Source organism: Strix aluco, chromosome 25 (assembly GCF_031877795.1).
Source record: "Strix aluco isolate bStrAlu1 chromosome 25, bStrAlu1.hap1, whole genome shotgun sequence".
Lineage (NCBI taxonomy): Eukaryota > Metazoa > Chordata > Aves > Strigiformes > Strigidae > Strix > Strix aluco.
The window spans coordinates 1,579,864-1,595,646 of NC_133955.1; the positions used below are offsets into that span (position 1 = coordinate 1,579,864).

The following is a 15,783-nucleotide window of genomic DNA, read 5'->3' on the forward strand; positions in this document are numbered from 1 at the left end:
TCAGGAGCCCTCTGCTAGCCACCACAGCCAGATCCTCATGGTCATCGAGTTCCCCCAGATCCCAAGGGGTATTGAGGGGTCTGGGGCAGGAGGGAAGTAGGGATGGGGCCTCGCTGGCAGTGCTACCCCAGGCTCTGAGGTGTAGGGGGCTGGCAGCATCCGTGCTGCTCTGTAACTCCTGCCACTGCCTGCCCTGGAAGCTCAGCCCCTTCGCAAGGCCCGGCCCTCCCAGCCTACCCAAAGCCTCCTGCTGGGCCCGCAGGACTGAGGCTGGTCTGTGCAGGGGGTGCTGGGGCTGGGCCACCCCACCAAGGGTCAGGTGTTGGTGTCTGCACTGGGAAGGAGTCTCCCTGCTCCAGAGTATCCTAGGCTCTCTGCAGAGGAGTGTGTCTCCAGCCAGCTTTGAGAAGTCTCAGGGTTTGTGTGTGTGTGTGTGTGTGTGTGAGCGAGCACTCCTCTGCGTGTGAATGTGTGTGCCCTGTGTGTGCCCTGTGTGTGTGCAGACCAGCAGTTCCTGCCTCTTGGTTAGTGGGTGAACGGTGCCAGGCCATGGTTTGCCTCCTACCAACACATGGGACTACCAGTCTCGGAGCTCAGTCCCAGCAAACCTGCACCAGTTTTGTCTTGGTGTCGGAGCAGCCGTGCTGAGAGCAGCCTGGCTTGCTGCAGAGGAGCCATGGGTTGGCTCGAGCTGGTCACCTTCCCTCCTGATCCCACCTGCCACAGCCCTGGGCCTGACCTGGGGGTGTCTGTGAGAGGCAGCAAAATTATACAGTCCTGAGATTTGGCTCAGATTTCCTGGCCCATACACCCCTGCCCCAGACACACGTGTCACAGCAGGTGAGGTGCAGTGGGGCACAGAAGTGGTAAGTCCCTTGTGATCAGTGTGTTTCCCTGGCTAGCCATCTGCTGCCTCTGCCCCTCAGAAGTCTTTGTCCATGAGCCCAGGTGATGGGGGGTCTCTGCCTGCCCTTCCCCTATGCTCCTCCTCTTGTCCTCAGTTTCCATCTTACTCTTTCTTCTGTGTCTGTGTCATCTTCTGCAACCACCCATCCCTCCCTCCCTCTCACTCCTGCCTCACTTCTGCTGACTCTCTTGTTCTCTCGACAGACTGTTCTTGCATCCAGTGGTGGATTGTACTGCCTGGGCGGAGGCTGTGATAGCATTGTAAATACCAGCTGCATGTGCTTGCCGTGCGCCCCCTCCCCTTTGCTGCCCATGGCCCTGCCAGCCTGCCTGTGGCCAGTGTTTGCATGTGTCCTGCATGTTACTAAGACACGCCAGACCCAGCTGCTCTCTGGGGTGTAGCTCTCCCCTTGCTGAGAGGGAGTTGGGGTGAGACACCCCCCACACAGACACCCCTTCCCACCCTGAGATGTGCTGGGCTGTTCCCCAGCCCTCCTGGGTCCATGTGCTACCCCAGCCCTGCCCTCCAACCATCCCACCCCCCAGCGCCGTGATATCTGACCTGAACACAGCATCTAACAAAGGTGTCCCTGGCTGCTGAGGGCAGGACAGTTGGCCTTGGTTCCTCTGACCATCACTCTGTCTGTATAAGGGCTGAGGGGATTTGCCTGGGTGAATGCAGCCTCTGACACTCGTAGCCAGAGAAGTGGTTAGAGAGGCGGCTGTTGCCCGGTGCCTTCCCCCAGGCTGTGGCCCGTGGCTGCTGGCCTGATGTGCTGGGGGCTGAGTGGGACAAGCCTTGCACTGGTGGCTGAGACCACCATGGGGTTGCAGTGGGGTGGGGGTGCCCTGGGTTGGCACGCAGGAGCTATTGTAGGGGCTCTGAAAATGGGGAGGGGCTGGCTGCAGGGCCCCATGCGCTGGAGCCTCTTCCCAGGGCCCTGGTGCTGGGAACTGTGGAGGGCAAGCTGGCCTTCGGTGGGCACTGCCCAGGTCCTGGCGGTGGGGACATGGTGCACTGGAGCTGATGGGAAGTTTCTTGACCACTGTGCTCGCTGGGCACTAGGAGAGCAAAAGGCAAAGGAAAGAGAGGTGGAGAGAGGGAATGGTGTTTCCCAGTGTAGCCCTGGGAACTCAAAAATGCCAGACTGGGGAAGACGGAGCTGCTGGGAGGGGTGGTTACAGCTGGGTTTTGTTGCCCTGAAATAGCTGGGAGTGGGGGGGCTGGGTGACGGGGGTGAGTGGGATCCAGTGGCAGCAGCCAAGCTCTGGGAGGCCGAGGGGCAGTAGGAAAGGCGTCCCAAGCGGTGGTGGAGGCAGGATGGACAGTGCCTGGTGGAGGCCGGGAGGGTCTGCTCATGGTTCCTGGTGGCCAAGGCTGGGGCTGAGGCTGTGCCGCGCTGCAGCAACCAAGGGAGCAGGTGACTGAGCCCCCAGCATCTCCCAGCTGCCAGTGTCCCAGGTGCTCCTGGACAAAACCTGGCCCTTTGAGCCCAGGAGCTGTGCCTGCTGGGTCCCCTCCTGCCTACCCGTTTTGTCCTGAACGCAGGAGTCCCCAGCCCTGGGACATGGCTCTTTGCCCCTCCAGGGTGGGATCTGCAGCCACCCCAAGAGAGTAGGCATCACTGCAGGTAGGGCTGACACTGGGCAGCACTGCCCCAGAGCTGCCCTGCCTTCAGTCCCTTTTTTGGTCCATGAAGGCCCTGCTGGGAACTCTCAAACCACCCTTTCTGTGCTTAAACACCCAGCATTAACCCTTCATGTGCCTAGTGCCTGGCCTTACAAATAGGCCCTGAGGTGGGAGCATCCCATACGATACCTGCTTGGTGAGAACCTGGAGAGCCTGTCCTTGGGTGGCCCTGTCTGGCGTGGGGTGAACAGCACAGCTCTCCCCGTCCGCATTACAGCATGCCATCCCCTGCAGTGTCCCACCCCCCGAGCTAACGGGAGTGCTCTTGTACCCATAACCAGGCATCCTGAGCAGCTGGGGGAGGGCAGAGATGTGAGACAGTGGGGCTGGGGAGAGGAACTCACTGGGAAGTCTGGAGGGAAAGTGCCAGCACATCCCCTCCGCAGTCTGGTCCTCCGTGCAGGCAAGGGCTGTGGGGACCATGGCTGGTGCCTGGCGGGGGGAATCTTGTTACTCTTCCCCCCCAGGACCTGGACCCCACCTTGTCTGCCTGGAGGCATCAGCAGCTGCTGCCCTCCAAGTGTTGTGCTCTGCCTGCAGGACTCTGACGACAACTCCCGCGTCTCCATCACTTTCTTCCGCCTGTTCCGGGTGATGCGGCTGGTGAAGCTGCTGAGCCGGGGGGAGGGTGTCAGGACCCTCCTGTGGACCTTCATCAAGTCCTTCCAGGTCTGTGAGGAACAGTGCTCCCCTCCCAGACAAGCACATGCCCTGTGCTGGCAGCAAGCTCTGATCCTCAGGCTAGGGGGGCGAGCAGCATGTCCTCACCAGGCAGAGGAGGAAAGCTCCCCTGCTGGCAGGCTGCTGGCCTCAGACTGGACCAGGGCTTGTGCTGTGTAGGAGAACACAGTGGGAAGATGTCGGGAGTCTCCCTGGCTGACACCACCACATGTCAGAGCTGGACTGTCAGCCCTGGTCCCAACAAGGCTGGGCTCTGCACCGAGTGGGGAGCTGAAGGGTGTGCTGCAGCATCTCAGCACGCAGCTGTTGAGCCTGGGCAGCTCCCTCAGCCCTGGGTATCCGTGGGTTGTGCTCAGCCTTCGTCCCAGCTGCACAGACCCAGTGCTCCCTGGGGTTGGCATAAGCCTCTCATGCATGAGAACTGGGGAGTGGGGTTTGTGGGAGGGTGGGTAGAGGAACAGGCAGACAACAAGCTGTCCCCTCCCCACATGGAGGTCTGGGTGCTGGTGTCACGCAGTAGCTCCAGACCCAACCTCCTGTCCCTGGGTTGCCTTGATGCTGGGCTGGTATCTCACACAAGCCATGGTCCTTTTGTCACAGGCTCTGCCCTACGTAGCCCTGCTGATTGTGATGCTTTTTTTCATCTATGCTGTGATCGGGATGCAGGTGAGAGGCACAGGGGTGGGATCTGGTTTTGAACAGATGCCCTGAGCCTGATAGCATCTGGGGAGATGGAATGGAGAGGAACTAGGTGCTCTGCTGGGCACTCCCTGAGTCTTTGAACACAGTGGGACCATTTTACCCTGGTCTCCAGGGATGTTTACAGCCCCAGCAGCCTCCTCCCATCACTGGGCTGCAGCTAGGGCAACAGAGACACGCAGCAAATAGTAGTTTTGGAGTCAACAGCACAACCTAGACACAGTCACAAGTGCTTGTGCCTGGTTCATAAGACCTTGTCTCCTTGGCCCAGATGAAGTGCAGCGTAGACAGGGGCATTTTCAGCGTAGGCAGGAATGTCCAAGGAGCTCATGAGCCCCTGAGCACCCACACCCCAGTCTCAGTCTCTTTTGGGGACACCCAAAGCTGAGTAAACAAGAGGAGAAGGATGCTGCTCAGGGGCAGGGATGCTCTGGAGGGTGGTCAGTGCCTGAGAAAGGGTGCTGGGGACCTGACAATGTGATTTACAGATGTTTGGGAAGATCGCCATGGTGGACGGGACCCAGATCAACCGAAACAACAACTTCCAAACCTTTCCACAAGCTGTGCTGCTGCTCTTCAGGTCAGTTTTGTCTTGGCGAGCAAGCAGCTCCAGAAGGGAACTGGGCTCAGAGTTGGCATGGGAGCCTACCAGCTTGGAGTGAGGGAGACCAGCATTTCTGTAGACGATTTCTTTTTTGCCCTACAGAAAAATTTCTTGCAGCGGTGGAAGCATTTTAGGAGTGGCTGTTGGTTTGCCTGGTGTAGCTGAGCTGCAGGAGAGAGGGGCACTTTGGGGTTTCTATTCTGAATGTTTCAGACTGGATTTTAGTTTGTGAATTGTGAGGAAACTCAAGGGGAAGCAAGAGCTCATCCCAAGGCAGTCCTTGACTCCAAACACTTCACTTTGGAGCTTTCAATAACAGACTCTCCACAGCAGCACAGCAAGCCCAGGATCCTGGCAGCTCCTTTCCCAGTGGCTCCCTGTTTCCCTGTGCGCTGGGCTGGCCGCAGCCCTCCCTGCGTGCCCAGGACAGGCAGGGACCAGCCGGCATCCCCTCTCCCCAGGTGTGCGACCGGTGAGGCCTGGCAGGAGATCCTGCTGGATTGCAGCTACGGCAAGCTGTGCGACCCCGAGTCAGACTTTGCCGAGGGCGAGGAATACACCTGCGGCACGGGCTTCGCCTACTTCTACTTCATCAGCTTCTACATGCTCTGCGCCTTCCTGGTATGCAGGGCTCCCTTTGGCACCCTGGTGCTGGCCCTGGGCAGTGCCTGGTGTTGAGTTAGCCTTGCATCTCGTGGGGCTGAGCCCACAGCACCCTCTTCCTAGGGGCATCATCCTCCGGCCCATCCACCCAGCCATGCTGTGAACCTGACACCGCGCTCCTGTGGGGCCCAGCATCCCCCGTTAGTCCCTTCCCATTGCCCCCGTGCGCTGCTGTCCAGATCTGTCTGTGTTGACTCTTGCAAGGGTGAAGAGGGAAGAGATGCCCTGTGTCTGCTGCAGTCGTTCACATGATCTCCTTGGGTGGGAGCCCAGCCCTGCATGGGGTGACCCGCAGCATCCCCTGGCTCCAGGGGAACCCAAACCCCTTCTCCTAAACACATCTGCCTGCGTTTTCCCATGGCCATGGCCGGGGCCTGCGGGCAGCACTGCTCTGCTCCACGCTGCCAGCTGTGAGGGTTGTCACTGTCCTTCTGCCCAGGGACCTACTGAGTGCTTGGCCCTGCCCTAACTTGGGTCCTTCACACCCGCTTCTCTGCCCTCAGATCATCAACCTCTTCGTGGCCGTCATCATGGACAACTTTGACTACCTCACACGCGACTGGTCCATCCTTGGGCCCCATCACCTGGACGAGTTCAAACGGATCTGGGCTGAGTATGACCCTGAGGCCAAGTGAGTGACAGGGGGTGAGCGGCACAGAGCGGGTGGGCCATGGGGAGCCTGGGATGGGCTGCCCTGAGACACACACGGCAGCGTGAGCTGTGGCACTGTCTAAGAATTAGATCCCAGCGTCTCAGAGGTGGCATTCCAGGGCTGGTACAAGCCGTCAGGATGTTTGGGGACACGGGACTTCCAGTCCTCTCTTCATCCAGCCCTGGTGACGCTGCCAACTCTTCCCATGCCACTGTGCACCTTTATCTGCTGTCTGGTGCCACAGGGAACAACTGCTTTTCCCAAGAAGAGAATAAGAAAGTCTAGGGATTTGCCCACCACAGGAGCACAGGACAGGCCACAAGGATGAACCCACCCAGCCCCTGCCCAAACCACTGTCCCCCACATCTGCCACCACACTGCTGATGCAGTTTGTTGCCTCTGCAGGGGCAGAATCAAACACTTGGATGTAGTGACTCTGCTGAGACGTATCCAGCCTCCCCTGGGCTTCGGGAAGTTCTGCCCTCACCGTGTAGCTTGTAAGGTAAGAGCCAAGGGGGTGGCAGGGTCTGTGGGCACAGGGGCATCTTTCCCAAGCTGTCTGTGCATCCTCCCCGGGGAGGCTGAGGGTGGCAGTGCAGCCAGATTCCCAGGGTCCTGGTTTATACATGTGCTCTGACCTCTTGTGTTTAATGGAGGGGAGTATTCTGGGGGCCTGGAGAGATGCTGTTAACCTGCATGGAGCTGATGTGTTTCAGACTTGCCTGTGCTCACGCCCACACCAAGGAGGATGGCACCAGTGGGCTGGTCTGTGCCTGGAGCCCTCAGTGCAGAGGGACTCCCAAGCCATGCTGGGGTGCCCCACACCTGCATCTCATACAGGAGGGCAATGCTGGGCCTGAGTATCTGGCCACGTCGAGTGGGCTGTAAAAGTTTGTTTCCAAGGGCTGATAGCACTGAGGGAGCTGGAGACATCGGCATGAGTACGCTTTTCCTGGCTTAGCTCATTCTGCACAAATCCAGGACCTGTGTGAGGCTGATGTGTAAAACGACATGGGCAGGGGCTCAGGGACTGGTGTAACCCCCCCTCATGGCTCTTGGGCAGATTCACTGGAGGTTTGATTCCCAGATCCCTCACAGCAGCCTGGGGGCACTTTTTGGAGTGTGGAACAAAACACAGAATGACTCCCATTTCCCTGAGAGCAGTGCTGTGTCTCTCACTGGCTGGTGGTTTAGTCTGGAGAAAAGGAAGCTCAGGGGAGACCTTATCTCTCTCTACAACTACCTGAAAGGAGGTTGTATTGAGGTGGGGTGTTGGTCTCTTTTTCCCAAGCAGCAAGTGATAGGATAAGAGGAAATGGCCTTGAGTTGCACCAGGAGAGTTTTAGTTTGGATATTAGGAAATATTTCTTCACTGAAAGGGTTGTTAAGCACTGCAACAGGCTGCCCAGGGAAGCGATTAGTCACCATCCCTGGAGGTATTTAAAAGACGTGTAGATGTGGCACTTGGGACATGGTTTAGTAGTGGACTTGACAGTGTTAGGTTTATGGTTGGACTCGATGATCTTAAAGGTCTTTTCCAGCCTAAATGATTCTATGGTTTCCTCCCATGGCACCGGTGCCCCGTAGGTGGGGTTATTTCCACAGATCTGAGCTCGCTCTCCTTGAAGCCTGGTCTGGTTTAGCTGGCTGGTTAGCGTGGGGGATGTTGCTGCCCCTGGCCCCTGTGCTGCCAAGCAGTGGTGCAGAGCCCCGTGGGCCTGGGTGGAGCTGGCAGAGCTGGGAGGGCTCAGTGCCAGGAGCGGAGCCTCTCCCCAGGCAGCGTGGCTGCCCTGCGGCCAGGACAGGCCGTGTGTTTGTGGGGAGCTGCTGCCTGGGCTCACACTGTGGGTTTGCTGTGCAGCGTCTCGTGTGCATGAACATGCCCCTCAACAGCGATGGCACTGTCACCTTCAATGCAACCCTCTTTGCGCTGGTGAGGACAGCCCTCAAGATCAAGACAGAAGGTAAGTGCTGCTGCTGTCTGCCCCTACGGCCGGATGGGGGGACCCTCAGGGAGTTGCCCGTGGGGCTGGAGCCTGTGGTGCCACCCTCGGCTTCATGCTATGAATTATCTCATCGGACCAGAGACCGTGGACACATGATGGGGCTGCTCAGGCCAAGCCTGCAGGACGTTATTAGTTGCAGGCACGTGCATTGCAGCCCTGAAGAGTGAACCAGTGCGGCCCCAGCTGCGTAACTTCACCCTGAACAGCTCAAGAGCAGTTCTGGCTGAATTCCCATCCATGCCACAATGCGCAGCCACTGGCCTCCCTTCCCACACTGGAGTGTGGCCTGATCTCCCCCTGCCCCCAGCATAGCACCACCTGCTCCAGCGCTGCATTTCCCCTCGTATTTACAATCTCAGACTGGAATGGAAGGGGACGGATTCTCTTTGAATTTAGCTGTGCTGGGGAGGAGTTGCTTTCCCCCCTTTCCTTGCCAGCAGCATGGGTTGCAAAGCCCTGCTTTGGGAAGATGCCGCAGCAGCTGGTTTCCAGGCTCTGGGTTAGGCCGTGTCACACGGGCAGCTCTGTGGCCAGGCTGGGGCAGGCAGCTCTGGCAGCAGGGGAGGCTGGGCAGCGGTCAGCCCTGGGGCAGCGTGGCATGGGTGTCCTCCCTCAGCTGGGGCAGGGAACATGGCCTCACAGTGGGGGCAGCCCTGGGAGGAGCACAGGAGGTCTCCGAGCATGCCTGGGGACAGATGGGGATTGCAGGCGAGCAGGAATGTTAAAGCCTGTGAGAGCACCAAAGGGGAGGTTGAAATGTTGTTGATCACCAGAACAGAGAGGTGGCACTAACACTCCACCCATTTGCCAGGTCTGTCTCACTCTACAGTTAAAGTCTTTTTGCTAAAATCAAAGTCTCATCCTTACAAAGCTCATTTTTGCTGGGTGGGAGGCTGGAGAGGAGCTGTCACGCCCTGGAGAAGTCTGGCCAGGTTTTCACATGCTTTGTCTTCACTCATGTTCACATTTCCCTAGGATTGAACTGCTCTGTCCTGCTCGCTTTTCTCGCAGGTAACTTTGAACAGGCCAACGAGGAGCTCAGAGCCATTATCAAAAAAATCTGGAAGCGAACGAGTATGAAGCTTTTGGACCAGGTCATCCCACCTATTGGAGGTGTGTCACCTGCTGGTACTTCCCAGAGGGGCAGAGTGACACCTGCCCGGAGCCTCATGCTCCGACAACCTGGGGCCTTACAATGGGCGTATCAATTTGGTTTCCTCCCCTCCAGATGATGAGGTGACAGTGGGCAAATTCTATGCTACTTTCCTCATCCAAGAGCATTTCAGGAAGTTCATGAAGCGCCAGGAGGAGTATTATGGGTACCGGCCCAAAAAGAACCCTGTGGAGATCCAGGTTGGTAGCATGTGGGTGGCGTTGGAGGGGTGACCCGTCCTGGAGACAGGCAGGGTGTGGTGGGAGCTCTGCAGATCAGGGAAGAGGCTTCCCCCAGCTCAGGGAAGTCCAGGGTGACTTAGAGAGGCAGAGCTGCAGTGACACATAGGGACTGCTGTGCCTCAGGCTCTGGAAATGGGGTGGCCCCAAGTGAACCAGCGCTGAATTGGCAACAAGCACTTCACCGCTGAGGGTGACCTTAGTCTCCAGGGTGCAGGTGACTCTGGAAGCAAAGGAGATTTTTGACTCTACCCACTGACTTCAGCCCCAGAGAGGGCTCAGCAGGGTCTGATATCTCACCAAGCAGTTTTAAGACCTGGAAACCACAGACCGATGTTTGGACCAAATGCTGCCCATCCAGGCCCTTATCCACCTGCTTTTCTCCATTCCCAGGGTCTTCTCCCTTTTCTCACCTTAGCAGTGTTGCGGATCATTCTGTGTGCATGGTGCTGTCTGTAGCATCTCATTGCCCAGTGCAACATCAGGTGGAGAAGGGCTGAGGTGGCTGATCTCAAGCAGGATTACTGCAGTCAGAGAAGCCTGCACAGCAGCCCTGAAGGATGCTGTCAGGGTGGGATGGGAGAGGATTTCATAGAATCACAGAATCATTCAGGTTGTAAAAGACCCTTGGGATCATCGAGTCCAACCCTCAGCCTGACTCTACAAAGTTCTCCCCTGCCCCACATCCCCCCACAGCTCATCCAAACGGCCCTTAAACACACCCAGGGATGGGGACTCCACCCCCTCCCTGGGCAGCCTGTTCCACTCTCTGACCACTCTTTCTGGGAAACATTTGTTCCTCATGTCCAGTCTGAACCTCCCCTGTTGCAGTTTAAAGCCGTTCCCTCTTGTTCTGTCACTAATTCCCTGGGAGAAGAGACCAAATTTATATGATTTATAAGATTTATATGCCTGGCCAGAGCAGCTGGGATGTCCCCAGCCTCTCCTGACCTTATAGGGAGGAAATCACTTGTAGGGTTAAAAGACCGGGCCCCAAAGGTGCAAAACAAGGAAAAGAGCCAGGCCCCAGATCGGTAACTCCAGATCAGGGTCAAAGGCACAGCTACCCCTTGGGCGTCACCAGCCCAACCCTTTGCCAGGTTGCCCTTAGCATAACCCTTTGTGGGACAGCATTAGCCCAGAAGCTGTTTCCCCAAGCAGTCGCAGGATGACCCATGACCTGTCACTGGTAGGAGTCCTGGCAGGGCAGCGTGCCTTACCAGGTGAGCATGCTTCATCACCTTTCCTCTCAAAGCCCAAAGTGGGGGGGGGGGGGGGGGGGGGGGGGGGGGGGCAGGCCACATCCAGCTGTGCCTCTTGTCCTCACCAGGCTGGGCTGAGGAGCATTGAAGAAGAAGCTGCTCCTGAAATCCATCGGGCCATTTCTGGGGACTTGACTGCTGAGGAGGAGCTGGAAAGAGCAATGGTGGAGGCTGCCATGGAGGAAGGGATATACAGGGTGAGTGCAGCCCTCAGGGCACCCCAGGTGATGGTGGTCCCACCCAGCCCCCATTTTGATGTGTTGGTGGGTCAGCATGGCTGGCAGCACCTGGCAGACAGTCCAGAGGTGAGCCTGACCATGAAAGACAGCGTGGAGCACAAGGTGGATCAGCAAGCACTTCTTTCCTCTCCCTGAGTATCAGGACATCCTGGTTGAGTTATCCTGGGCAACCTGCACTCTGCCTCAGTTTCCCCTCTGTAAAAGGACCCTGCTCATATGCCTGGCAGGGGTGTGCTGAATGTTTACCCGCAGGTTTGGAGGGCCCCACTCACACCTTCTGCCAGGCTAAGGCAAGACAGCCCAGGTGTCATCATCACCAGAGCAGGAACAGATTCACTTTCTGCTCCCTGGGAGTCTCTGAGACAGCCTGGGCAGCTGTTGGTGTTGCAGGGTTGCACCTCCTGCTGTGTCCAGATATGCCACCGGCTGGGGCTGTCCCACAGAGGTGGCAGGGTTTGTCATGCACAGGGCTGGCTGTCATCCCAGCGCTGTTGTGTGACCATCACCCCTCAGTGCCTCAGTTTCCCCACCTGGGCAGTGAGGCTTTTGAAACCCTGTGGTCTGCGAGGCCTGAGCAGAGAGACAAGCAGAGAGACTGCAGTTCCCATGGGCACCCCCACGTGTCTCCTGCCATGGGAATGGCCCCAGAGCAGCCCAGAGCTCCAGGCCTGCCCTGATGCCCTCCCTGTTGGTTGCAGAGGACAGGTGGCTTGTTTGGCCAGGTCGACAGCTTTCTGGAGCCCAGCAGCCCTCTGCAGCCCCAGGTGGCCAGCCAGAGGCCTCTGCAGTTCACAGAGGTGGGCAGCGAGGACCTCGATTCCCCTGTCTTCCTCGATGACTTCCCCCAGGAAGGCAACACCAACGTCAACAACGCCAACAGCAGCGACTGGTTGGAGGGGTAAGGGCTGGTGAGCCTCGCGTGGGCAGGCAAGGGGGGGCAGAGCTGGGCCGTGCCCCGGCGGGGCTGTGCTGGCAGCTGGCTGCACGTTGGTTTTGCCCAGGGGTTCTTCATGGATGGGAAAGGTCTGGAGAAGTGGATGAGTTCAGCAGGGAGGTCCCTGCAGACTGGGAGGCATTGAGCTCTGGCTGTGGAAGTGGCTCCATGGACACAGGAGCTTTGTGCAGAAATTCAGCCCTTGGGGTGTGATCCAGGGCCCAAGCAAGGGGACAGGGAGGGCAGACACCCCTCACTGGTCCCCAAACCCCAACCTAGCACTCCCAGAGATGTTGCCAGAACATGCAGAGTGGCTCCATGTGTCTCTGCACATCAGCATGTGTGATGCCCTTCCTGCCGTCCTTGTGCTGTGAGGCTCGAGGTGGACAGCAGGGCTCCGGCGATGGCAGGAACGAGCCTTCCCCCTTCCCCACCACTCTGAGTGCCAAGGCCCAGGCAGGGGCCACCAGCACCTGCCTGGCGTGGGTACAAGGGACAAGGGTCACCAGTGTAAGAGGATGTACTTAATCCTACTTCTTGGGGTCTCCACTCTGTTCCTCCATCCCAGGTGCCCCTCCTGATCTGCCCCCCCAGCTGCATCCCTCAGGGTGGGGAAGGTGGGGTGGGGTTGGTCTTGGAACATTGTCCCTGATCAGGCTGACCACTTGCCTGCCCTTGCCAGGATGGAGTACGAGGATGAGGTGCTGAGGAAGAAGGTACCAGCAGCACCCAGGCATCCAGCGCAGGGTGAGCCTCAGCATTGTTCTTCTGGGGGATCTCGACCAGCCCAAGGACTAGCACAGGGGGAAGGGACTGATGTTGGCAGGCAGGAGGAGGAGACGCAGACCCCAACACCTTGGAGGTCAGCTGAGAACCCTGAGCACAGTGGGACCTGTCTGGGGAGCTCCAGGAGACCCTCCTCCCACCTCCCCACCCTCGGGGTGATGGAGCATGGAACCAGTGCCTCGGGCTGGGGGAGGACTGGCCACAAGACCGTGTTCATTTCCACAAACAGGGACTTCTCCTTCCCAACCATGAGTGAGGAGCCAGCGCAGGGCAGTGGGCAGGCGCTGGGACTCTGCTTGGTCCTGAACTCCTAAACCCTTTTGTTCCCCCAGTCTAGTTAACCCATTCCCAACTCTGGGTGGCAGTGATGTCCTTGCTTTTGTGCCCATCTGATGTCCCCACCTTTTTCTCTTCCCAGAGCACAACCACCCCTTACCCATGGAGAGGCTGCAGTGGAGGCTGAGCAGGAGGCGAGAGGCCACCTCTGGGGGTCACCCATCATCAGGGCTGCACCTTCTCCCCGAGGAGGTAAAGGGGGAAATGTATGTCCAGAGGCAGCGTGCAGGGGACATGGGTGAACCTCCCTCCCCTCCTGGGAAAGGCTGTCACAGCTGTGCTGAGGAGGAGCTGGTCCCCGCCATGAAGCCAGGATTTTTTGGCCGGGTCTCCAGGATGCTGGGGCAGGACAGGACAAGAGGTCTTGCAAGAGCTGGACAGTCATTTGCTGGAGCTTCCCTTTCTGATCAGCTCAGGGAAGGAGTGGGGGCCCCTCCCCGCTGCTACAGTGGGCACGGGGTGCTCATCCAAGCTGGGACAGCTCGAAGCAGCATCTCTCTGGCTCCCCGGCTGCCTCCAGAGTCAGGGCAGAAAAAAGGGGTACGTCAGGTTTGCTCCCACACTGCCCTGGCTGCCCTTGGCTGGCCACAGTGCCTCATCACCCGGCCAGTGCCAGGCCAGGAGATGGAGATAAGGGCTGGCTCCCAGCTCTCTCTGCCCCCGTGGCCCTGCTGGTCCCATTGCGGGTGGTGCCCCGGACCCAGGAGCTCCAGCAGGATGGGAGCGTGTGTCCAGGCTGGGGACAGCACCTGCAGCTCCCGCGTTAACACGGGAGAGATCTTCCATGGGCATTGCCCAGACCCAGTCAGCAGCTCTGCTCCTCTCACCCAGCTGCGCGGAGAGGATGGCACTGTGACGGGAACAGCATCCAGCTCGGGCTGCCAGCGGGGTGACAGCGGTCACCCAAGTACATCCTCCACCCCGGCCATCACCTTCCTCATTCAGGAGGTAAGGCACAGCCTGGCAGAGGGAAAGATGGGGCTGCCAGGGAGTGAAGGGGGCGGGCAGGGGTGCCATGCTCATGCCAGTCTGGGAGGAGGGGGGCAAAGCTTAGCTACAAGAGTGAGCAGCAGGTATGTGCCAGCACAGATGGCAACAGGGAAAAGGAGATGAGGGTGGGTGCAGCCAGCGACACTTGTACAGACTGAGCACACACCGGGCTGTGACCCCATCCTCTGCTGCAGGCTCTGATCTCTGGGGGCCTTGCGGCTCTGGCCCGTGACCCAGCCTTCGTAGCAGTGACCAGGGACGAGATGGCAGCCAGCAGCCAGTTGGAGATGGACGAAGTGGAGAAAGCAGCCATAGAGATGCTAAAAGGAAGAGAAACACTGCAGGACACAAAAAGTGGCTCTGCCCCCCAGGACACCTCAGCTGCATCACCAGGCAGCTCCCCAGCCCCCTCCCAAAAGACCATCGCTGCCACTCGCCTGTGAGCCGCCTGCCAGGGCAGCCCAGCAGACACGTCCCCTCAGGAGCTGGCAGGGGGTTACTGGAGCAAGGCCACACTGCTCCCCCTCTCTGCCTGGGGTCCTGGTGGGCTCTGTCCAGCTGCAGGAGGATTTTTGGGCCGGGTCTCCAGGATGCTGGTGCAGGACAAGAGGTCTTGCAAGAGCTGGACAGTCATTAAAGTGTTCCTGCTGTGTGACTCCGTGGACCCCCTTGTCCCCTCCTTCCTCTTGGCACCCAGCCTGCGCAGCCCGTGCTCATGCTGCTCGCTGCCCAGCCCAGCCTGGGCTGCACACATGAGACCACATTAACCAGAGGTGGCAGAGATTCACGTGGCCGCCTCCAGTCCCCATGCTGAGGGAGGTCTGTCCCTGCTTCCCAGTGCTCATGCCTCAACCAGCCATTTTGAGGGTGCCGAGCTCTGGGGGTCTCCTGATATCCCAGCAGCTGGACCCAGCGTCCTTATGTCTCTGCAGGAGCCTATTCCTCCAGCTTGCAGCCAAACCTGTCCCTCGGGGAGGAGGACAAGTGGCTTGGGCAGATCTGCCTTAGGCCAGGGCAGCAGGCAGGCCCAGGCTCTGCACCACAGTGAGGCCTGGGGGCTTCTTGGCTCAATCCCAGCTGGGTAAGAAACGGGATGGGACAGGGGAGTGAAAGCATGTCCGGGTCGGTGCAGCAGCCCTGGGTCTAACCATGAGGAGAGTTGGGCACTGCTGTGCGATTTCTGTCACCTCAGCTATCTCCAAACCCAGCTCTCGGGCTCAGGCACCCACCGCTCAGCCCAGCCCGCAGGAGGGTCTCATCCAGCCCCAGACATCCCCAGTGCTCCGCAGGGGACAGGGGTGCCACAGCCAGGAGAGTGCAGGGAGCGCGGCGCTTGCTGCCTGCCCGTGCCAGCGCTGCCTGCGCGCTGCCTGTTGCTGCCTGCAATCGAGTAGCAGCTGAGGTTATTCCTCTTGGGGAATGGGGCTGCCCAGGGGTTTCACCTCAGTGCCCCAGGCGGGGTCTGGGTGCCAAGCCCTGGGGTAGCCTCTCCCAGGGGACCCTCCCCAGAGGGCCTCCAGCCAACTGGGCAATGCAGGGCTCTGCCTTGTCTAATATATATTAAAATGCAGCAAACGGATGGGTCCCAGGGGAGGTGCTGAATCAATAGAGCTTGCCTGCTCTCCAGCAGGGCATTTATTTGTTAACTCAATAAAAGGGAAATGGCTGTGGCTGAGCTCCAGCTGCAGCCCGAGCTCCGGAGAGCCCATCTTGTACAGGGGACATGGCAGCACAAACATTTTTCCCCCGAGGGGATGCAGGCGATCAGCAGGGATGGGGTAGGGGCAGCCGCTGCATCACTCGCTCTTGCTTCACTGCCCCGGGCAGGACATACCCCCCCTCACAGACACACAGACACATCGCCCCCTCCTGAGGCAGGGGCGGGGGGTGGTTGCCAATGAGGCTCTGGCATCTGCTCTGCCAAGGGGAGGTCAAGGACGTGC

The 15,783-nt window shown here is 58.9% G+C and overlaps 1 protein-coding gene across 5 annotated transcripts in view; it reads left to right on the top strand.

Moving 5' to 3' along the window:
- The window catches only part of CACNA1S (calcium voltage-gated channel subunit alpha1 S), a 51,737-nt gene extending 37,242 nt beyond the window's left edge, over positions 1–14,495 (top strand). For 3 of the 5 annotated variants that reach the window (XM_074850511.1, XM_074850514.1, XM_074850515.1), the window contains 16 exons: positions 1,111–1,167; positions 3,137–3,265; positions 3,878–3,943; positions 4,465–4,556; positions 5,042–5,201; positions 5,747–5,874; positions 6,301–6,397; positions 7,757–7,859; positions 8,913–9,014; positions 9,130–9,254; positions 10,624–10,752; positions 11,493–11,692; positions 12,411–12,475; positions 12,933–13,042; positions 13,682–13,798; positions 14,035–14,495. In XM_074850511.1, the coding sequence (XP_074706612.1) occupies positions 1,111–1,167; positions 3,137–3,265; positions 3,878–3,943; positions 4,465–4,556; positions 5,042–5,201; positions 5,747–5,874; positions 6,301–6,397; positions 7,757–7,859; positions 8,913–9,014; positions 9,130–9,254; positions 10,624–10,752; positions 11,493–11,692; positions 12,411–12,475; positions 12,933–13,042; positions 13,682–13,798; positions 14,035–14,283 (1,929 nt within the window). In that variant the 3' untranslated portion in view covers positions 14,284–14,495. The remainder of the gene's footprint in view (positions 1–1,110; positions 1,168–3,136; positions 3,266–3,877; positions 3,944–4,464; positions 4,557–5,041; positions 5,202–5,746; positions 5,875–6,300; positions 6,398–7,756; positions 7,860–8,912; positions 9,015–9,129; positions 9,255–10,623; positions 10,753–11,492; positions 11,693–12,410; positions 12,476–12,932; positions 13,043–13,681; positions 13,799–14,034) is intronic. The other 2 variants (XM_074850512.1, XM_074850513.1) reach the window with 2 other exon arrangements.
- The last annotated feature ends 1,288 nt before the right edge of the window (positions 14,496–15,783 follow it).